Source organism: Myotis brandtii, unplaced genomic scaffold, assembly GCF_000412655.1.
Source record: "Myotis brandtii unplaced genomic scaffold, ASM41265v1 scaffold409, whole genome shotgun sequence".
Classification (NCBI taxonomy): Eukaryota; Metazoa; Chordata; class Mammalia; order Chiroptera; family Vespertilionidae; genus Myotis; species Myotis brandtii.
Genome location: NW_005365723.1, coordinates 292,897 through 316,012, shown reverse-complemented (window position 1 = coordinate 316,012; position 23,116 = coordinate 292,897). Strand labels below are relative to the sequence as shown.

General features: G+C 45.3%; 1 protein-coding gene across 1 annotated transcript in view; it reads left to right on the top strand.

Moving 5' to 3' along the window:
• The window catches only part of SV2B (synaptic vesicle glycoprotein 2B), a 53,990-nt gene that overhangs the window by 23,476 nt on the left and 7,398 nt on the right, over positions 1 to 23,116 (top strand). Inside the window, exons 2-10 of the mRNA XM_014545427.1 lie at positions 4,487 to 5,335; positions 9,260 to 9,440; positions 10,361 to 10,512; positions 12,064 to 12,197; positions 13,954 to 14,043; positions 15,333 to 15,443; positions 16,504 to 16,592; positions 18,235 to 18,399; positions 21,653 to 21,836. Coding sequence (XP_014400913.1) covers positions 4,885 to 5,335; positions 9,260 to 9,440; positions 10,361 to 10,512; positions 12,064 to 12,197; positions 13,954 to 14,043; positions 15,333 to 15,443; positions 16,504 to 16,592; positions 18,235 to 18,399; positions 21,653 to 21,836 — 1,557 coding nt within the window. The 5' untranslated portion in view covers positions 4,487 to 4,884. The remainder of the gene's footprint in view (positions 1 to 4,486; positions 5,336 to 9,259; positions 9,441 to 10,360; positions 10,513 to 12,063; positions 12,198 to 13,953; positions 14,044 to 15,332; positions 15,444 to 16,503; positions 16,593 to 18,234; positions 18,400 to 21,652; positions 21,837 to 23,116) is intronic.

Below are 23,116 nucleotides of genomic sequence, written 5' to 3'. Positions count from 1 at the left end.
CCTTGACCGGAATCGAACCTGGGACCCTTCAGTCCGCAGGCTGATGCTCTATCCACTGAGCCAAACCGGTTAGAGCTGATCATAGCTATTTGTTAGCTAATTTTTAGCCTTCAGCTCTCATCTCAAAGGCCACCTCCTTAGGGAAGTCTTTCTTGAGGACTACTAGGTAAAGTCCTTTGTAAGTTACTGTAAATGATGTCTTCTTCTTGGCTTCTATAGGATTATATATTTGTAATATCTCTGCTGCGTGGACTATGGACTCCATGAGGACAGGATCTCTCTAGCCTTGTCCAGTGCCTGGCACCCCGTAGGTGCTCAATAGAGGCTGTTGAATGCATAAACAAACATTAGGCAGTAGCACAAATCTTAGGGCCCCTGGATATACAGATGAATGACAATTCTCTGTGACAGTTTCCAAACTTGACAGATCTGTATTCTCTGAGCCTGGTTCATGGTTAACTGCTATCTAACAGAATTGTGGCTTTCCCCCTTCACAAACGGCATTTTTAAAGGTGGTAGAGGAACTCCTTAAAATCGAAGACCCAAAGAGATGGTCCTGTCCTCTGAGAACAGGCAGTTGGACTAGTTTATCCAGCTATGACTCTGTGCTGACCCATCGTACGTGATGCCCCTGCGGTCAGTGGCACACACGTGAGAGATGGCCCAGCCGGGCGTATCGCTCAGTGGTGGTGGCTCAGAATCACCAAAGCTGACCGGCCCCCGAGGGAATCAAGTTCATGGCTATGGACTTCAGCATCAGCAGTGCTATCATCATCGATGGAAATGATTCAGGTTTCATCATCTTATTTCAGACTCTTGAAATAGGAATGTCTAGATTTCGAACTTGTTGAGGTCCCTTCTATTCAATTATTCATGTGTTACATACACTCAGGAAATATTAATTGAGCCCTTGCTGTGTGCCTGCCACAATGGGAGGCACTAAATTTAGCGCAGGACGTGAAGCACGGCAGGCCTTCCATCACAATGGCGCTTAGATGGATGGTCACATTGTCATTGAGAGGTTTCCAGAAGGAGGGACTTGAACTTGCTTTGAAGCAGCCTCCTCTCTCAAGCCTGTTTCTCTCAATTGGATTTATTTTGAAGTGTCAGTGTGTTTTTAGTTTGCATGCATTTTTAAAATCAGAAGGCTGGGCAAAGGTGGCTCTAGACCAGGGGTGGGCAAACTTTTTGACTCGAGGGCCACAATGGGTTCTTAAACTGGACCGGAGGGCCGGAACAAAAGCATGGATGGAGTGTTTGTGTGAGCTAATATAAATTCAAAGTAAACATCATTACATAAAAGGGTACGGTCTTTTTTTTTTTTTTTTAGTTTTATTCATTTCAAACGGGCCGGATCCGGCCCGCGGGCCGTAATTTGCCCATGGCTGCTCTAGACAATCTTACATTTGAGATGTGTAAGTATTTCAAAATGAAAGAAGAAACTGCAAAATTTCAGTGTTTATTTAAGGTCTTAAAAATGCCTATAATGTAAATATACATACATACACACTCCTCTCTCTCTCTCTCTCTCGATTGCAGAGACTTATAATCCAGCTTGAACTAAATTCTTTCTGGTTCTAAGAGACCAGATGCTATGAATTTTCTTACATTACTTTAAAAATAACCCAATAAGTGTTCAACCATAACTCCCACGTGGAAAAAGTGACAGATGACAACCCCTCTTCTCAGAGAAGTAACAACCTCAAGATGGTCGTCAAATGGATTATTCCACTTGTCCATTATTTATGTAATTGGTTAATTGGGTGAGTCATTATTTAAAGATAAGGAGCTAAAATAAAACTTAAAAAAAGCCTTAGGCTACTCAGAAGCAGTGCTTAAAGGAAGATAACACTACCTAGGTTAAGACAATCCCAGATGCTATAGGATTCTTATCCCCATGGTTGTGGGACAATCCTGTGATGTCGGTTCTAACCAAGGAAAGGCTTGGTGAGAATCTGAATGGTTCATGATATGAGATTTTACTATTGAAGGAAGTGGGCTGCACATTAGAGACAGAGAGAGAGGTATCCTATATAATAAAAGGCTAATATGCAAATTGACTGAATGGTGGAATGACCAGTCACTATGACGTGCACTGACCACCAGGGGGCAGATGCTCAATGCAGAAGCTGGGCTCATGTCTGGCAAGCGCAGCAGCGTTGGCAGGAGCTTCTCCTGCCTCTGCAGCAGCGCTAAGGATGTCCGACTGCGGGGAGCGGGCCTAAGCTGTCAGTTGGACATCCCCTGAGGGCTCCTGGACTGCCAGAGGGTGCAGGCCGGGCTGAGGGACCCCCCACCCCAGTGCACGAATTTTGTGCACTGGGCCTCTAGTAAATGTATATTTACATTATAGGCATTTTTAAGACCTTAAATCTAAAAGTATATTAGGTTGAAATGTATGAAAATTTTTGTTCAACTTTCAAGCAATTTATTCCATTGTGGATACCAAAGTACAGTTTTGTAGTGAAGAGCATGGGTTCTGAGTCACATTTCCGGGTTTGTACCTGGGCAACCTCGTTGATTTGCTACACGTCCTTCGGCAAGTTGTTTAGTTCTTCAGCGCTTTTGTTTTCTCATGTGAAAAATGGGGATGATAGTGATTCCCACCTCCAAAGCTTAAGAATTAAAGAATGCTCGTAAAATGCTTATTAGCACAATGCTTGGCACATAGTGACTTTTCAATACATGCTACCCATTAGCACCTTACCTGGGCATCATGAGCAATGGATGTCAGATATTGTGGGATTTGATGGGTTAGTGCAGTGGTCGGCAAACTCATTAGTCAACAGAGCCAAATATCAATAGTACAACGATTGAAATTTCTTTTGAGAGCCAAATTTTTAAAACTTAAACTATATAGGTAGGTACATTGTTATTAACTTAATTAGGGTACGCCTGTGCCACGTCTTCCATCGCCTGACTGACCAACACCCCCCACTTCTTCTAACGCCACTTCTTCAAAATAGACTTGCCCAGGCCGAAAACCAACTTCTGCACATGGGCCACGAAGTTTCAATCGCACTGTACGTGCGCGCCTGCATGTGGTATTTTGTGGAAGAGCCACACTCAAGGGGCCAAAGAGCCGCATGTGGCTTGTGAGCCGCAGTTTGCCGACCACTGGGTTAGTGTTACTGTTAGTGTTAATATTAGGGTTAGGTTTATTCCTTGGGAGGGAAAATTGGCTTTGGTAATGCTCTCTAAAATACCCCTTTCTTGATCTTGTATGCATATATGCATGGCCCATGGACACAGACAGTGGGGTGGTGAGGGCCTGGGGCAGGTGCGGGTTGGAGGGGGCCAGTGGGGGAAAAGAGGGACATATGTAATACAATAAAGAATTATTTAAAAAATAAAAATATTTTATCTTAAAAAATAATAAAATATCCCTTTCTTTTAGCATTTTCCCCAAGGTCCTACTCTTGGAGCCTACACTGACTTCTGATCCATCACCCCAGGACTTTCTGTTCCCCAGTTTTTCTCTTCTTTAGCTTGTTTTTTTCCATTACTGGTCAGGTGCTTCTTTGTGAGCTTGAAAAGTGCCGACTCATGACTTATTCGCTACTTCAAAGCCATATGTTCCATTTTATCATTGGCATCCAACTTATCTATCTGACCTTCACCACTTTATTCAAAATTCAAGCAGTCAGAAGCAAACACCTTTCATCTCCTCACATGTTTGCTTAAAAGCTCAAAGTCAAAATGTCACCACGGCGTCTTAAGATTTCTCAGACTATTTTGCATAAATCTACCCAAGAGAACAGACGTATACACTGGATCTATTAACGTCAGGATAATAAAATCATTCCAGGTCCACTTTGATGACAATAAATATTCATAAAAGTTTCTTTCATTTTAAAAGAGGTCTGATATTGGAAATTATTCTATCCTTTCCCCGGAGCTTTCTTTTGAAACAGATGTTCCATCCATCCAGTTGAATGTTAACTCAAAGACATATCAGGAAAAAACAACAACAACAACAAAAAAAACCTCTTTGGAATCAAATTTATTTTGATTAAAAAATATTTTTATTGATTTCCGAGAGGAAGGGAAAGGGAGAGAGAGAAACATTAATGATGAGAGAGAATCATTCATTGGCTGCCTCCTGCACGACCCCACCTGGGGATTCAGCCCCCAGCCCCGGCATGTGCCCTGACCAGGAATCGAACTATGACCTCCTGGTTCATAGGTTGACACTCAATCACTGAGCTACGCTGGCCGGGCTGTTTCATTCTTATACAAGATTTGACCCCTTTTATGGGTGAATCAATACTTCAAAGGGCTTCTCTGACCCTGTTCTTTCTCCCCTTATTCTTTGTCTCACTGATTCAATCCTCATTCATTCACCATGGATCTGAATGTCTCAAGATTTCCTACACCTTCCACATGAAGCACTGGCATTAGTAAATATATTTACTAGTAATTCTGAGAGTGTTTGTTAGAATTTTAGCAGTTTGTAATCCTCTTCTCTTTCTCTTTGTACTTCCAGGGCATAACCTTCAGTAACAGAACGAATCAGGCCACTCAGCAAGCTGCCAGTTCCTGCCAGCACCTTGTTGAGGAACCCAGCTGGACCCATTTCTAATCAACACCCCCCCCACCCCACACACAACATCTCTGGGTCACTGAAGGAAACCAGACCAGAATTTGAAAATTTTCAGACTTCCAATAGATACTGAGTGCACTCTGCCTTGCACAAATCTGCTCTAATCGAGGGACATAGCGGGAGCATACAGGTGTTACTTTTACCTAAGAAGTCACACAAACACATTCTCCATTTAAACCTCTGCACGTAGAATGGATGATGGTTATTGAAACAGCCCGAACCTCTACCACGGTGCACAAGATATAGCTTGAGAGGTGACCAGGCAGTCGCGGAACCAAGGAATGGATGCTTATAAATATCAGGACAACTATGAGGGCTATGCCCACACGGATGGCTATTATCCCGGCAATGAGTCCAACCCAGAGGAGGATGCACAGAGTGATGTTACCGAGGGCCATGATGAGGAGGATGAGATCTATGAGGGGGAGTACCAGGGCATCCCTCACCCGGATGATGTCAAGGCCAAGAAGAACAAGATGGCGTCCTCCAGGGAGGATGACCTTCGGGGCCAGGCAGACCTGATGGCTGAAAGGATGGAAGATGAGGAGGAGTTGGCTCATCAGTATGAGACCATCATGGACGAGTGTGGCCACGGGCGCTTCCAGTGGATCCTGTTTTTCGTCTTGGGTTTGGCCCTGATGGCTGATGGGGTGGAGGTGTTTGTGGTGAGTTTTGCCCTGCCTAGTGCAGAGAAGGACATGTGTCTGTCCAGTTCCAAGAAAGGAATGCTTGGTAAGTGGAAATTTCCAAAGATCATTCTCTTCCTGGCATTAAAATATGAAGGGGAAAGAACAGTAAATTTATGTAGCACCTGTCGCTGTTAGGCACCTTAAATCTTTAAATCTGTCATCATATCCTTTCAACATTATCATTTGACACACAATTTGCCATGACGGTGTTTTTTTATCTTAGAGAAATTAATTGGCTCACATTTAGACAGCTAATGAGTATTGGAGCTTGGAATTCAGTTTTGTTTGATTCTCAAGCTCTTAGTTCTTTTTGTTGTTGTTGTTAATCCACACCCGAGGATATTTTTCCATTGATTTTTAGAGGGAGTGTACAGGAGAGGGAAAGACACACAGAGAGAAACATCGATGTGAGAGAAAGACATCAATTGGTTGCCTCTCGTATGTGCCCTTGACTGGACCCTTCAGTCCTCGGGTTGACACTCTACCCACTGAGCAGAACTGGCTAGGGCAAACTCTTAGTTCCTTTTCCAAATCTTGTCCCCTCCTTGAGAGTCTGAGTTCTCTCTCCTTCATATTAATATATATATATATTTTATTAATTTCAGAGAGGAAGGGAGAGGGAGATAGAGATAGAAACGTCAATGATGAGAGAGAATCATTGATTGGCTGCCTTCTGCATGCCCCTTACTGGAGATTGAGTCTGCAACTGGGCATGTGTCCTTACCGGGAATCAAACCGTGACCTCCTGGTTCATAGGTCAATGCTCAACCACTGAGCCATGCCGGCAGGGCTCTCTCTCTCTCTCTCTCATATTAAACCATTTTCCATATCCAAGTGACAAATACGTTTTGTGAGTGGCAGGCCAAGGTCTCTTCCACTCTGTGCTTTCCTCTGTGTCCTTGCAGAATCCACTCTGCTGCTGGTTTCTCTTGTATGCAAGTCTGAGTAGGCCCAATGCCCACATGTCTCGGGGATAGATGCTGGGCTGAGCACACCCACGGAGCCCCTGCAGGCTGTTGAGAGTCATGTGGTGAAGCACAGATGGATTCTGCAGGGTGGAGACCCAGCTTGCAAATCAAGGAGATGTGAGCACCCTCAGAGCCAGCATCAGCCATCAGGTCTTGATGCAGCGAGGATTTTGTGAAATTTGAGAAAGGAATGTGGCAGAGAAGAGATTCATCAGCATATGGACAAGGATTTGTCCTGGTCATTCAATGTCCTGCAAAACCCATTCGTTCTCCAAATGTAGAGGCTGTGCCATGGATCCGTTAGCAAACATACAGTTATTGAAAGCTTACTAGGAGTCAGGTTCTGACTCAAGACTGAAACCTACGTAATGGCCCCCAAGAACTAAAAATCTATCTAGCAACTTGGTTTATTCATTCAACAAGTATTTGCTACTTGTATTCTACATGCTCATCTCTGTGTCCAGCCCCTGGGGAGAAAATAAGGAACTAGATAGACACGATCCTTGCCTCTCAGCGAGCTTATGTAGAGCAGGTATTAATAAACACAGAGACTTAGTACAGGCTATGAAATACCTGTGCTATTCTGGTCCGCAGTACTTGCTTCCCAACAGTGGTGGCAAACATGTTTTGTAAAAGCCCGGATAGTAAATATGGTAGGCGTTGTGGGCCCAGATGGTCTCTGTCACCACTAATCAACTCGGCCTCTGTAGCACAAAAGCAGCCTTAGACAATATGTAAACAAGTGGGCGTACCTGTGTTCTAATAAAACACTATTTACAGAAAAAGACAATGGGTAGGATTTATCCTATAGGCTGTAGTTTGCTAGCCTCTGATACAGAGTCATTACAAATAAAATTAAGATAAAAAAATTTTAAATCTCTATAAAGAATTATCCCTGGAGGGAAAAGACATTGAGTATACACAACCAGAAGTAATGACTTGAGAAGTAAGGCTGTCAACCGGAGCTTTTAAACACCAACATAATTTTAGTAGTTTTTTTGGTTATTGTTTGTTTATTTATTTTTAATCCCCATGCCAGGATATTTTTTCTTTTTTGTCTTTTTTTAAATTTTTTTTTTATTTTTTAGAACAGCATCCTAGTATGGGATTAGGTGCAACAGAGCCCTCTTGTGGAAATTCTGAGAACAGCATGGTAGTGTGGGATTAGGTACAATAAGGTTTTTAAACAATGAGCAATTTTATTTTTTTGCTTTTTTAAAAATTGTTTTATTGAATGAGCACTTTTTAAAACAGTAATTATTACTGTTCTCAAACACTTTCATACACAAAACACACTCCTTAAAACAAGAATTCCAACTGTTCCACTTTCCTAAACAATAAGCACCTCTTAAATCAAGAATACAGTGTTTTCAAACACTTTTCTACACAATGCCCTCTCTTTAAAACCAGGAGTCTACGTGTTTTGAAACACTTTCTTACGCAACGTGTAGCTTTTTAAAACATGAAAATGAGAGTGTTCCAGACAGAGTTAGCTAGTAGTGTTTATGAATATATTGTTTATGTGTTATCATAGAATAATACATGCTTTATCTATTGGTAAGATGGTCCGCACTTTGAAGGAATACATAGATTAACCCAGTGTGTGGAAAGCTGTTAACTTCAGTGAAATACTGTAATATAATTTCATTTACTTGGGGAGCTTGCTGGAGCATTCATAACACAATTAGGATATGTATCATTTAGTAATTATAACTATGGTGAAGCAGTTTACTGAAATCCAATGCGGTAAGAATTAATTCTAAGTGTTTTCAAATACTTTCCTACACAATTGAAAGCTCTGTAAATGTGAATTCTAACTGTTTTCAAACACTTTTCTACACAGTTTGCAGCAGTTTAGCAGTGAATTCTAAGTGTTTTCAAACGCTTTTCTACAGTTTTCAGAGTAATAATTATAAGGATGCTCAAACATCTGGATAAGAAATTAACCAACATGTGTAAGAATCAAGAGGAAATGAAGAATGACATAGCTTCAATAAAGAACACAATGGACAGTTTCAACAGTAGACTAGAGGAAGCTTAGGACCTAATCAGTGAATTAGAAAACAAGGTAGAAAAAAATCCAAGCAGAGCAGCAACTGGAAAAAAATTAAAAAGCAGGAGGAGAGTCTAAGGGAGCTTCGGGATAACAAGAAATGAAACAACATCTGCATAATAGGGGTGCCAGAAGGAGAGGAAGCTGAGCAAGGAATAGAAAACCTGTTTGAAGAAATAATGACAGAAAATTTCCCTGACTTTGGGAAGAAAAAAGTCACACAAGTCCAAGAAGCACACAGAGTCCCAAACAAAATGAACCCCAAAAGACTGACACCAAGACACATTGTAATTAAACTGGCAAATGTCAACAACAAAGTAAGAATCTCAAAGGCTGCCAGAAAGAGACAGAAAGTTACCTACAAGGGATCTCCCATTAGACTATCAACTAATTTCTCAACTGACACACATCAGGTCAGAAGGGAATGGGATGAAGTATGCACAGTTATGCAAAGCAAGGGACTAAATCCAAGAATACTCTATCCAGCAAGGCTATCATTCAAAATTAAAGGTGAAATCAGGAGCTTTGCAGACAAAAAAAAGGACTAAGGGAGTTTATTACCCCCAAGCCAGCAATGCAAGAAATGCTAAAGGGACTGTTATAAAAGTAAAGAAATAGAAAGCGAAGAAGTAATACAGGCATAAAGAATAAAAACGGCAACAAACAAGTACCTATCAATAATAACCTTAAACATAAATGGATTAAATGCTCTAATCAAAAGACATAGGGTAGCTGAATGGATAAGGAAACATGACCCATATATATGCTGTCTATAAGAAACCCACCTTAGAACAAAGGACTCACACAGACTGAAAGTGAAGGGATGGAAAAAAAAAATGTTTCAGGCAAATGGAAATGAAAAAAAAAAAGCTGGAGTACCAATACTAGTATCTGACAAAATAGACCTCAAAGTGAAGGCCATCCTCTCCCCTCTCTTTCCCAACAGGGATGATAGTCTACCTCGGAATGATGTCGGGGGCCTTCGTCCTGGGGGGCCTGGCTGATAAGCTGGGGAGAAAGAGAGTCCTCAGCATGTCTCTGGCCCTCAACGCCTCCTTCGCCTCCATCTCCTCCTTCGTGCAAGGTTACGGAGCCTTCCTCTTCTGTCGACTCATCTCGGGCATCGGGTATGTAGTCTCAGCGCTTCAGCTGGACCCTCCTGGAACAATGGTCGGTCCTTCCTGGAACTCCAGCGCTGAGCCGTACTTCCAAAAATCCCGGAACTGGGTTTTTGTCTGACTTCCAAGATACTGTATTGAAGTTACCCTTAGAAAGGTACCCTCAGTTAAGGTCAGTATAAGATGACCCTGTCTCTGCCAGTCTTTCTTTTCTTTTTTTTTTAAATCCTCACCTGAGGATATTTTTCCATGGATTTTTAGAGAAAGTGGAAGCAAGAGGGAAAGACAGAGAGAGAAATATTGATGTGAGAGAAACACATCGATTGGTTGCCTCTTGCACACGCCCGACCATGTCCCGGGCTGGGGAGGACCCTGCAACCGAGGTATGTGCTCTTGACTGGAATCAAACCCGGGGTCCTTCTGTTCGCAGGCCGATGCTCTACCCATTGAGCCAAACCGGCTAGGGCCTCCACCCATCTTTCAAATCCACTTGGTTCTTTCACCACAGAGCCTACGGGTTGGGTAGAGGCTGCTTGGTTTCTGCTGTGACCAGCAGTTCTCAGCCTGTGGGTCACGACCCCTTTGGGGGTCGAACGACCCTTTCACAGGAGTCGCCTAAGACCATCGGAAAACACATATTGAATATATAATTACATATTGTTTTTGTGATTCATCACTATGCTTTAATTATGTTCAATTTGTAACCATGAAAATACATCCTGCATATCAGATATTTACATGACGATTCATAACAGTAGCAAAATGACAGTGATGAAGTAGCAACGAAAATAATTTTGTGGTTGGGGGTCACCACAACATGAGGAACTGTATGAAAGGGTCGCGGCATTAGGAAGGTTGAGAACCACTGGCTGTGACCATTTTTAGTGTGTGACTTGATTCTTTCCTTTTGGCATTTTTCGCCCCTGCAGTATTGGTGGAGCTCTGCCCATTGTGTTTGCCTATTTCTCTGAATTCTTGTCTCGGGAGAAGCGAGGGGAGCACCTCAGTTGGTTGGGCATCTTCTGGATGACCGGGGGCATCTATGCCTCTGCCATGGCTTGGAGCATCATTCCGCACTACGGTGAGCGCTGGCTTCAATAGCCAGGGGCCCTGTTACTATGGCACCTGCACCCAGACGACATCTCCTCGTTCCCCATGCTCGCACGCAGTTCCTGGGTATGACCGCGATCTTCCTAAAGAACTTCCAACACTGGAGACCCATTGGCTAATTTCAGTACGTGTTTCAGGAAGTAATCCAGTCTGTCCTCCCTCCCGCCCACATCCCCTTCCTCCTCCCTAATTCTCTCCTCTCCTTTTCTTTTTTCCTTCCTTTTTATTTGAAAGAATTTCACCTGTAATCTCCTCCAGCCATGGTCCCCTGAACAAGTGAGGCTCTGGTAATTCCATTTTACAGATGATGCAACAGAAGCCAAGAGAAGTTGGTGACTTAGCTAAGGTCACCTGGCATGACCTTGAATCCTGATGCTGCCTCACCATCCCCAGCCCCTATGCAGGACTCTTGTAGACAAGAACAGCTCTTTTAAAAAAAAAAAATATTTGTATTGATTTCAGAGAGGAAGGGAAAGGAAGAGAGTGATAACAACATCATTGATGAGAGAGAATCATGGATTGGCTGCCTCCTGCACACCCCCCACTGGGGATCGAGCCCCCAACCCCGGCAGCCCTTGACCAATAGAACCTGGGACCCTTCAGTCCGCAGGGCAACGCTCTATCCACTGAGCCAAACCAGCCAGGGCTCAAGAGCAGATCTTATGACAAGGTCTGGTGTCAGCCGGGACAATTTTATTATCCGGATAATTGTGAAAAGTCGATTCTCTGGGCAGAGACCTGGCAATGTTAACTTTCACGGTTGGTTTTGTGAAGAGTAAAGTAGGGAGAAGGCAGCAGTTTTGAATTTGATTAGGTCTTTTGAGTATCCTGGGTGACAAATACCATCAGCATCCTTCAAGATCATTTTCAGAAAAACACCAATGATGGGTGTAGGCTTTGCCATAATTTAGGACCTGCAGAGGGATGGGGATAGCAGACATCTTGCTCCTGAAGCTAACCAACACTTCTCTCATTTTGTTGTTGTTGTTGTTGTTGTTAATTCTCACGCAAGGATATTTTTTTCCATTGATTTTTAGAGAGAGTAGAAGGAAGGGGGAGAGACAGAGAGAGAAACAGCAATGTGAGAGAGAAACATCCACTGGTTACCTCTCTCACACGCCTCAACTGGGGCCAGGGATTGAGCCTGCAGTCAAGTTAAGTGCTCTTGAGGGAATTGAACCCGGGACCCTTCAGTCCGGTCCATGCTCTAACCACTGAACAACTGGCTAGGGCTTGGTATCCTTGTTTTATTGATTTTTTACAGAGAGGAAGGGAGAGGGATAGAGAGTTAGAAACATCGATGAGAGAGAAACATGCATCAGCTGCCTCCTGCACGCCCCCTACTGGGAATGTGCCCGCAACCAAGGTACATGCCCTTGACTGGAAGGTGTCCTTGTTTTAAATGTGGTCCTGTGTGTGTTCTGAGCTAGTGGAGGCTCCAGGCATATCTTTTTTTTTTTTTAATATTCTCTCTCATCATTGTTGTTTCTCTTTCCCTCTCCCTCTCATTTCCTCTTGGCAGGCTGGGGCTTCAGCATGGGCACCCACTACCACTACCACAGCTGGAGGGTGTTTGTCATCGTCTGCGCTCTGCCCTGCACCGTGTCCTTGGTGGCCCTGAGGTTCATGCCCGAGAGCCCACGGTTTCTGCTGGAGGTGAGTCAGCGCTCCTGCCCCCAGTCGGAGCGGCGGTGAGACAGCGCCCGGAGCTGGCTCTGCATTCTCAGCCCTTTAGACCCTCGTCCTCGCTTGCTGCCTGTGATGGTGGCTTGCCCTGGACTCATGGACTGCCTAGGCAGGAGGCTCAGGAGCTCACCAAGCGCTGGGCAAAGGGGCTGGGGGGTGGGGGGGCCTCCCGAGTTGCTTCTGCTCCTCACTCTCTGGGGGTCCCAGTAATGAGGCTCTGCAAAGCTGTGTGACATTTCTCCTTGGGAGGTCTGTGGTGAAGCTTGTCGCTTTAGGACTTTTAGCCATGCAGGACCCCTCCTCACCCAAAGGCAGCTCCCGGGGTCCTGAGAGATAAGTCCCCGGAGCCTTCCACCTCGGGGTCTTCTGCGTGCAGCGGTCAGACGGGGTTGGGCTGGTAGAGGGGTAGTAGGACTCACAGGCTCTTGCAGCCCCAAGTCTGAGTCCACTTGTGGGCCTCTTTCTTGATCTTTCTTCAGAGTGAAATTTCCCACTGACTAGGAAACAGATGTAGCTGAGAGTGGTTTTTTTAAAAAATATATTTTTATTGATTTTTTCACAGAGAGGAAGGGAGAGGGATAGAGAGTTAGAAACATCGATGAGAGAGAAACATCGTTCAGCTGCCTCCTGCACGCCCCCTACTGGGGATGTGCCCGCAACTAAGGTACATGCCCTTGACCGGAATCGAACCTGGGACCTTTCAGTCTGCAGGCCGATGCTCTATCCACTGAGCCAAACCGGTAAGGGCTGGGCGTGGGTTTTTTAACAATATATTTTTATTGATTTCAGAGAGAGGAAGGGAGAGGGAGAGAGAGAAACATCAACGATGAGAGAGAATCATTGATCCGCTGTCTCCTGCACGCCCCCTTCTGGGGATGGAGCCCGCAATCTGGGCATGTGCTCTGACCGGGAATGGAACTGTGACCCCCTGGTTGATAGGTCAATGTTCAACCACTGAGCCACACCGGCCGGGGAGCAAGGAGTGTTTTTAACCAGGGATATCTCAAAAGTTACCCTCTGCTGTGTATTAGCGTCCTGGAGCTGCTGTAACAAAGGAGCACAAACTGAGTGGCTCAGAGGAAGGGACACTTGTTGTCTCAGCATCTGGAGGCTGAAAGTCCAAAGCCAAGGTGTGGGCGGGGCCAGCTCCCTCTGGAGTCCCCAGGGGAATCCTTCCTCACCGCTTTTACTGGGTTCGAAGCTCTATCACACCAGTCCCTGCCTTTGTCATCGCACGTGTCCTCCCTGGGTGTCTCTGTGTCTTCACACGGTGTCTTCTAATAAAGACCCAGTCCTATGGATTAGGGGCCCACCTACTCCAGAACGACCTCATCCTAATTACATCCGCTGCAATCCTTTTTCCAAAAAGGTCAGACTGTGAGGTCCTGGGGGTTCGGACTTCAGCATATCTTTTGGGGGAGGGACACAGTGCAATTCGTGCCATGCTGTGTCTTTGCTTTATCCTGTCAGGGACTAAATGACCTCCACCCAGGAGCCCATTCAATCTTTCAGCTCCAGCAGCTGCAGTGCAAACTGATGTTAATACTGAGCATTCACACCTTGAAGGCACAACCTCATAATCCTCCCACTGTTGGCTGGGGACAGCAACGTGTCCTCATCTTTCACAAGCCCTGCGTAGTCACAAGTCCACAGCCCGTCGCCTCAAACTCAGGTGTCAGCATGAAACAGCAAAGGGCTCCTCACCTGTCTTTCCTTGGTTTACCAGATGGGCAAACACGACGAAGCTTGGATGATTCTCAAGAAAGTCCATGACACCAACATGAGAGCTAAGGGGACCCCGGAGAAGGTGTTCACGGTGAGTGGGAGGTCGCCTATGCCAGCAACAGGGGCTTCTCTCCTCTTTTCTGGTTTGGTTTGCTGAAAAATAATGTTGTTATGTAAGCACAGCCCAGAAAATGTCTCTGATGAATAAGACCCCTGACATTCTTATCATAATAAGTTCTTTGCATTTTGATGGGTGTCCTTTTTAGTACCAATAATAATGAAAGATAAAACTAGCTGTGTTCATGAGGGGATAACATAATTGCATGTATTCACAAGTACGTGTTACTTAAGAGTTCTCATGAGTACTCTATTCATAGTGTCATAGTGTTCATAAGCATGCTTTTAGAAAAATATATATTTTATTGCTTTCAGAGAGGAAGGAAGAGGGAGAGAGAAAGAGAGAAAGATCAATGATGACAGAGAATCATTGATTGGCTGCCTCTTGCACAACCCCCACTGGAGATTGAGCCCGCAATCCTGGCGGTCAAGGGCACATGCTCTCTTCACTAAGCCAAACAAGCTAGGGCCATAAGCACGCTTTTTATTTTATCCTCATCTGAGGATTTTTTTTTCCATTGATTTTTTTTTTTTTAGAGAGAGTGGAAGGGACGGGGAGAGATACAGAGAGAGAAACAGAGATGTGAGAGAGACACATCAATTGGTTGCCTCCCACATGTGCCCTGACGGGGCTGGGGGTGAGCCTGCAACCGAGGTATGTGCCCTTGACCAGAATCTGAACCCAGAATCAGTCCATGGGCCAATGCTGTAATCACTGAGCAAAACTGGCTAGGGCTGTTCTTTCGTGTTTTTAAAATGTCCTACATAGCAAACCCCATTTCCCCATTACACACACACACACACACACACACACACACTATTGCCTACATGCGTTCTAGAATTCTGTGATGTTAATAACCATTGAGGATAAACTTGTGAATTTTAAGGTAGAGTCAACCATACTGTGGGAAAATCAGATACACATGGGAATTTAGTGAATTATTACCCATTAATTTCAAGGCTTGACTGAGAGATATGACTGATTCATTTTTGTCTGCAGTGGGATAAATATCCCAAAGAAATGCTATCTACATCTTTGGTTATAATGTGCACTATTAACCAGTACACCAAGTGTGCATTATTAACCGGTACACCAAATGTGCATTATTAACCGGTACACCTGGTAAGCATCACTGAACTAGAGGGTCGCCACAGGCTCCTCTGGCCCTCAATACATTAATAAAGTCACCTCCATGAAACTACAAATGGAAAAGTCTGGTAGAAAGTAGGGGTAAGATTCTCTGGCTCATCTTTGCTTTGCAGGTGTCCCACATCAAGACTCCCAAGCAAATGGATGAGTTCTTTGAGATCCAAAATGCAACAGGAACTTGGTACCAGCGCTGCCTGGTCAGATTCAAGACCACTTTCAAGCAGGTATGACTGGGGACGTGTGGTGGCTGAGAGGCGGGGCTCTGTGGAAATCTGGAACCTCAGTGGAGAAAGCAGAAGTCTTGAGCATCCCCATCCACCCAAGACCGTGTGAGGGGGAGGGAGCAGCCCTGCACGGGGACCTTTGGGACCGAGCCCATGACCATTTCTTTGCTCTCCCTCCCCAAGGCAGAGATTTTGAATGTAGGTAAAATGTGTCATCTAAGTAAACATCCTTCTCTCTAGCATCTGCTTTTTAAATAATCCATCAGAAGAAAGGAATGAGTGAAATAAATGCCCCCCTACCCCCACCTGCCCCCCAAGGTTTGCTAGTGATGTCTGAGAAAGTCTTCATAAAGGGCCAGGCCATTTCTGCAGAAAAGTGGCTCCGACAGGCAAGCCAGCTGCTGAGCACTGAGGCAGCTGATGGCGTGTGTGCTGAGACTGGTGCCCTTGGTGCAGGGCCCTTTAATGTTTGGAGAGTAATAACCCATTCCCGCAAGCAGGGAGTGGAACTCAGCACTCAAGCGTATTCAGTGCTTGAAATCCCCACTCTGCATTTTTTTTTTTATTAATCCTCACCCGAGGATATTTTTTCATTGATTTTTAGAGAGAGTGGAAGAGAGAGGGAAAGACAGAAAGAAACATTGATGTGAGAGACACGTTGATTGGTTGCCTCCCAAATGCACCCTGACTGGGGCTGGGGCTTGAGCCTGCAACCAAGGATTCTGGTGTCCTTGACCAGAATCGAACCCGAGAATCTTCAGTCTGCGGGCCAGTGCTCTAACCACTGAGCGAAACTGGCCAGGGCTCAAGCAGTGTGCTTTTGATCACACGCATGGGATACTGTTGTGTTTCCAGGGAAGATGCTATGGGACTGTTAGAGGTCGAGGCCAGACAGTAAGAAGAGAAAAGGCTTTCCTTGGAACAGGATTGCCACTCGCGGGAGATAACGTCGCCCATTCTCTCCACGGCTTCCTAGGCAGTTCATGAGGAAATCTTAGAAAGGAGTTGTGCTGAGTCACAGTTCCTGCCTTTAACCCCCGTGGTCTGGTGTGGGTTTCAGGTCTGGGATAATGCTCAGTACTGCCTGCTGGGGCCTTACAGGATGAACACGCTGATTCTGGCCGTGGTCTGGTTCACTATGGCCTTCAGGTAAGTCCTTACTAAATTCGCTAATTTCTCTGAGCTTCACGGGCCTCATAACTGATGATTGTGATCAGTTCTAACTCGTGGAGTCTGAATAGGACTGGATGCTTTCAGCCGCAAATCACAGGCAAGGTACTCTAGTAGCATCTTTAATGAAATTTTTTACTCTTGTAACCGGAATTCCATAGGGAGGCAGGCCACAGGAGGAATTTCTGCCTCAGGCAAACCATGACCCCCTGGTTTATAGGTTGATGCTCAACCGCTGAGCCACACCAGCAGGGCCTTCCTCATTTTCTTATTCAAAGGAATACATTGTTGTATCTGCTTTAGGTATTCAACAATATATTCTGGAGATCTCTCAGACCAGTAAATTGAGATTTTCCTCGCTCCTTACAGCCCTCCACAGAAAAGTACCTCACTTTATCCAGCCAGGGATACATTGCTCAACTCTTGGGGAGATTTCAGACTTCTCCTGTTGCAAACACCGCCACAATGACTCACTGTCTGGAGGCTGCGTTGTATTGTGCAACTCTATCAGTGGAACAGATTCCTAGAAATGGGATTATGGAATCAAAGAGGGGAAACCCATCAGTGATTTCTTTAGACTTTGACCCATTGTCCTCCATATGGTATTGTGCAGTTTTATCCTTTACTCAGCAATGTCTGAGACCACCTGTTTACCCACAGCCTCACCAACAGGGTGTTTGGCAATCTTTGAGGTTTTGACAAACTGGTAGGCGAGTATGGTAACACAGTATGTTTTTAATTTGCATTTTTTTCTTATTATGCGTGGGATGGAGTATGTTTTTTATGTCTCATGACCATTTGTTTGAGTTCGTTATTTTGAATTTTCCAGGTATAAAACCATATCGTCTACAAATAGTTGTTTTACCTTTTGCTTTTTTACATTTTTATGTTCTTTCTCTTGTCTAACTGAGTTGGCTAAGACCTACGCTATAGTGTTCAATAGTAGTGGTGATAATGGTTGTCCTAGTCATGTTTCTGACATTAGTGGGAATGTCTTTAGTGTTTCCCCATTAAGTAAAACTCTCCCTTTTGAGCTGAGATATGCATTTTCTTACATGTTATGGGGAGAGGAAGGGAGTGGGAGAGACAGAGAGAAACATTGATGTGAGAGAGACACATCGATTGGTTGCCTCTCACATGCGCCCCAACCGGGGCTGGGGGTCGAGCCTGCAACCAGCCGAGGTATGTGCCCTTGATCAGAACCGAACCCAGGACCCTTCCGGCTTCGGGCCTACGATCTATCCACTGAGCCAAACCAGTGGACTGGACTGTTCATTTCATTTGTCCCAATCTATTGGTATTTTTATCAGGAACGAATGTTGTTTTTCATCAAATGCCATTTCCGCATCTATGGAGATGGTATTGAATTTTTCCCCTTAGATCCGTTACTATGATGTGTTATCTGATTAGAGCAATCATGTCAAACTCGTGGCCCATGGTCCGCATGCCTCATTGATTTGGCCCGTGTTAGCCTTTGAGTTTGACATGCTTGGATGAGAGTTTCTACTAATGAACGATAATAGTACATTTGAAAGGAGTGTTATCAACCTCAAATCAGGAATGCAGATTCTGCTCATGAGATAATAATATTTGCTCACATATTGTGTCTTCTCTGCTCCAGTTACTACGGCCTGACCGTTTGGTTCCCCGACATGATCCGGTATTTTCAAGAGGAAGAATACAAGTCCAAGATGAAGGTATTTTTCGGCGAGCACGTGTTCGGTGCCACAATCAACTTCACGATGGAAAATCAGATCCACCAGCATGGCAAGCTTGTGAATGACAAGTAAGTGAGAGACTCAGACAGTCCCTAGATCAGCTGATGGTCCAGGGGACTGTTCTTGGGAGAGAGCCATTGGACAGATAGGAATTCATGGTGGGGGAATGAGCTCCAAGAATATTGTGGTCCCACAACTTCCCATGGCTGCCAGAAACCCTCTAATTCCCCGGGAGGCCCTGCCTGTGTTGTGTTGGCTCCCAGTCATCCCTCACCACCTGTGGTATCTGATCCATCTAAGGATGGAGGCATTTGACTGAGGAGCATCTATCAGACCATCTTTCCTGAGACCCCACACCTTGTTATTGATCAGCTGCCTCCTACACACACCCTACTGGGGACTGAGCCCGAAACCCAGGCCTGTGCCCTGACTAGGAATTGAACCGTGATCTCCTGGTTCACAGGTCGATGCTCAACCACTGAGCCACACCTGCCAGGCAGCAAATGTATCTTTCTGAACGCCTGCGCAAGTGCATGTAGGATTCATTCGTAGAGGTGGTTTTTCCTATGACAGAGGGATTGTGCACTAAAAAATTTGCAAAACTGCTTTTCAAACAGGCTGCACCAATTATATTCTATTAACAATGTGAGTGAAAGTGCCTATTTCCCCACATCTTTGTTGGGACAATTTTAAAAATGAAGATTCTCACACAAGTCTCTTGTTTTTTTGTTTTGTTGTTGTTAATCCTCATCAGAGGAGATTTTTCCATTGAATTTTTTTTTTTTTAGAGAGAGAGGAAGGGAGAGGGAGAGACAGAGAGAGAAACATCGATGTGAGAGAGACACATCGATTTGTTGTCTTCCACACGGGAGATCGAGCCTGCAACCGGGTACATTCCCTTGACTGGAATCGAACCCGCAACCCTTCAGTCCATGGGCTGATGGTCTATCCACTGAGCCCAAACCGGCCAGGCCTCAAATCTCTTGTTTTTAAACCTACTAAGACCAGTGGAGGGACCTGCATGTTTTGAAAGCTCCTCATAATGTGAGATGCTACCAGTATTTTCGTTTCCCATGGTTCACATTTCTATGAGCCCAATGTGGACGGTCCAGGGGCCTGCACTTGAGAACCATCAGGCTGATGGGGTAGCCCCATAGGTCCCTGCACTAGACACCAGCTTCCACCCTCCTGAGCTTCCCTCATCTATAAACCAGCAGCTATGAAAGGGGGAATTCATTTGTCCCAATCTATTGGTATTTTTATCAGGAACGAATGTTGTTTTTCATCAAATGCCATTTCCGCATCTATGGAGATGGTATTGAATTTTTCCCCTTAGATCCGTTACTATGATGTGTTATCTGATTAGAGCAATCATGTCAAACTCGTGGCCCATGGTCCGCATGCCTCATTGATTTGGCCCGTGTTAGCCTTTGAGTTTGACATGCTTGGATGAGAGTTTCTACTAATGAACGATAATAATACATTTGAAAGGAATGTTATCTATCTCAAATCAGGGATGCAGATTCTGCTCATGAGATAATAATATTTGCTCACATATTGTGTCTTCTCTGCTCCAGTTACTACGGCCTGACCGTTTGGTTCCCCGACATGATCCGGTATTTTCAAGAGGAAGAATACAAGTCCAAGATGAAGGTATTTTTCGGCGAGCACGTGTTCGGTGCCACAATCAACTTCACGATGGAAAATCAGATCCACCAGCATGGCAAGCTTGTGAATGACAAGTAAGTGAGAGACTCAGACAGTCCCTAGATCAGCTGATGGTCCAGGGGACTGTTCTTGGGAGAGAGCCATTGGACAGATAGGAATTCATGGTGGGGGAATGAGCTCCAAGAATATTGTGGTCCCACAACTTCCCATGGCTGCCAGAAACCCTCTAATTCCCCGGGAGGCCCTGCCTGTGTTGTGTTGGCTCCCAGTCATCCCTCACCACCTGTGGTATCTGATCCATCTAAGGATGGAGGCATTTGACTGAGGAGCATCTATCAGACCATCTTTCCTGAGACCCCACACCTTGTTTTAAAATAAATATATTTTTATTGATTTCAGAGAGGAAGGGAGACGGAGAGAGAGAGAGATAGAAACATCAATAATGAGAGCGAGTTATTGATCAGCTGCCTCCTACACACACCCTACTGGGGACTGAGCCCGAAACCCAGGCCTGTGCCCTGACTAGGAATTGAACCGTGATCTCCTGGTTCACAGGTCGATGCTCAACCACTGAGCCACACCTGCCAGGCAGCAAATGTATCTTTCTGAACGCCTGCGCAAGTGCATGTAGGATTCATTCGTAGAGGTGGTTTTTCCTATGACAGAGGGATTGTGCACTAAAAAATTTGCAAAACTGCTTTTCAAACAGGCTGCACCAATTATATTCTATTAACAATGTGAGTGAAAGTGCCTATTTCCCCACATCTTTGTTGGGACAATTTTAAAAATGAAGATTCTCACACAAGTCTCTTGTTTTTTTGTTTTGTTGTTGTTAATCCTCATCAGAGGAGATTTTTCCATTGAATTTTTTTTTTTTTAGAGAGAGAGGAAGGGAGAGGGAGAGACAGAGAGAGAAACATCGATGTGAGAGAGACACATCGATTTGTTGTCTTCCACACGGGAGATCGAGCCTGCAACCGGGTACATTCCCTTGACTGGAATCGAACCCGCAACCCTTCAGTCCATGGGCTGATGGTCTATCCACTGAGCCCAAACCGGCCAGGCCTCAAATCTCTTGTTTTTAAACCTACTAAGACCAGCGGAGAGACCTGCATGATTTGAAAGCTCCTCATAATGTGAGATGCTACCAGTATTTTCGTTTCACGTGGTTCATACCAGCTTCCACCCTCCTGAGCTTCCATCATCTATAAACCAGCAGCTATGAAAGGGGAACTAGCCTTAGCTGGTGTGGCTCAGTGGATAGAGTGTTGGCCTGTGGACCAAAGGGTCCTGGGTTCAATTCTGGTCAAGGGCACCTTTTGGTTGCAGGCTCCTCCCCAGCCCAGGCCCTGGTTGGGGTGTGTGCAGGAGGCAACCAGTCAATGTGTTTCTCTCACATCGATGTTTCTCTCTGTCTTTCCCTCTCTCTTCCACTCTCTCTAAAAATTAGTGGAAAAATCCTTAGGTGAGGATTAACAAAAAACAAACAAACACACACACACAAAGTGGGGGGAACTAGTTTGGGCTGAAAATCATATTTCAGTATCTTTTGGTTTGTAGTTCTCCCTTTTTATGGCTTCCTGTGGTTTTCATTTCACTCTCAAGTCTCCTTTCCCCCTGGTGGATCTCTCAGGAACAAATGTCTTTCCACAGGTTCACAAAGATGTATTTCAAGCATGTTCTCTTTGAAGACACGTTCTTTGATGAGTGCTATTTTGAAGATGTTACATCCACGGATACCTATTTCAAAAACTGCACCATCGAATCCACCATCTTTTATAACACAGGTAAGAACGGGGGCAGAGCGGGGAGATTGTCATGGGGGTGGACTAGTCTTGTCTAAGAACCAAAATGGTCATAAGCTTTAGGAGCGGTAAATACAGCACAGATACCCATGCTGAGCCTTAGGGTGGAGAAGTGGTTCCCGCCCCAGGTACGGTGCAGGTGAGTTGCACAGTCTTTACCAAGGCATTTCATTGATCTGCATCCGTCTTATCACATGTAAAATAACAATGAGTTCTATGCATTCTTATTTGTGATTAAAATGTGGCACAGCTTTTCACATGTCCGTCGATTGGTTGCCTCCCACATGTGCCCCGACTGGGGATTGGGGTGGAACCCAGGTACGTGCCCTTGACTGGGAATCGAACCTGCGACCTTTCCCTGTTCAGGCCAACGCTCTAACCAGGGAGCCACACCAGCAGGGCGATGTTTGCATATTCTTAACAGTGGGATTCCTGCCAACACTAAAAACCCTCTGTGCTCTGCCATTCATCTCCCCTGCTCTGGCCCCCCTGCACCCCCCAAAAAACTACTGACCAAATTATCTTTATTTTGAAGAATGTTCAGGTTTCTCTATGGGCCCTGGGGTGGCCGCCTTACTGGATCAAATTCTTTTGTCGTTGGTGTTATGCCCAGATTTCAAGATCCCCAACAGACCAACAGGGAGCCAGCCAAGTCCGATGCAAAAGCAAAGAGTCCTTTATTATTATTACAGACCCGGGTCTGGCTCCCAGCCTCTTCCGACGCAACGGCAAGAGGAGAGAGAGACCGCCATGAGAAAAAAACAGGGTTTTAATAGGGGGGTGGAGTGAGGGGAGGAGAGATGACCGTCGGTCCTGCCGATTGGCCAGGCGCAAGCCGGGTCTTGTTACATAGGATGCGGTAATTTCTATGGCGCGCACATACCTCGACTGTCATTGGTTAGTTTAAAGAAATCCCGGGCATGGCCAGCAGAGGCCTGGGCTTCTGGGAAGAAGGTCTGAGCACATGGCTGCTGCCCCAACATGGAGGATACGGGGCAAGATGGAGGGCATAGCCCTCGCCCTTTCAGTTGGCTTTTAGAAGCTGGGTAGCCTCAGAGGACTGCTCTGTGCTTGAGAGATGATGTATTTACACAAGCTTCTCAGTGAATGCTCGTTTCCTTTTCCCTCGCCGATCAGAGTTGAGCAGGTCATTGCATTTGTAGAGGATTTTTGCTTCATCCACACCTTGGCGAGCGCCACCTTGACTTTGAAACTGTCTGATGGCCAGAGGCTGGTGCAGGCTGCCCAGGGAAGGGGCCCTACTTCATCCCTGCCTCTGCCCTGCCCCCCCCCCCCCCCCCCCCCCCCCCCC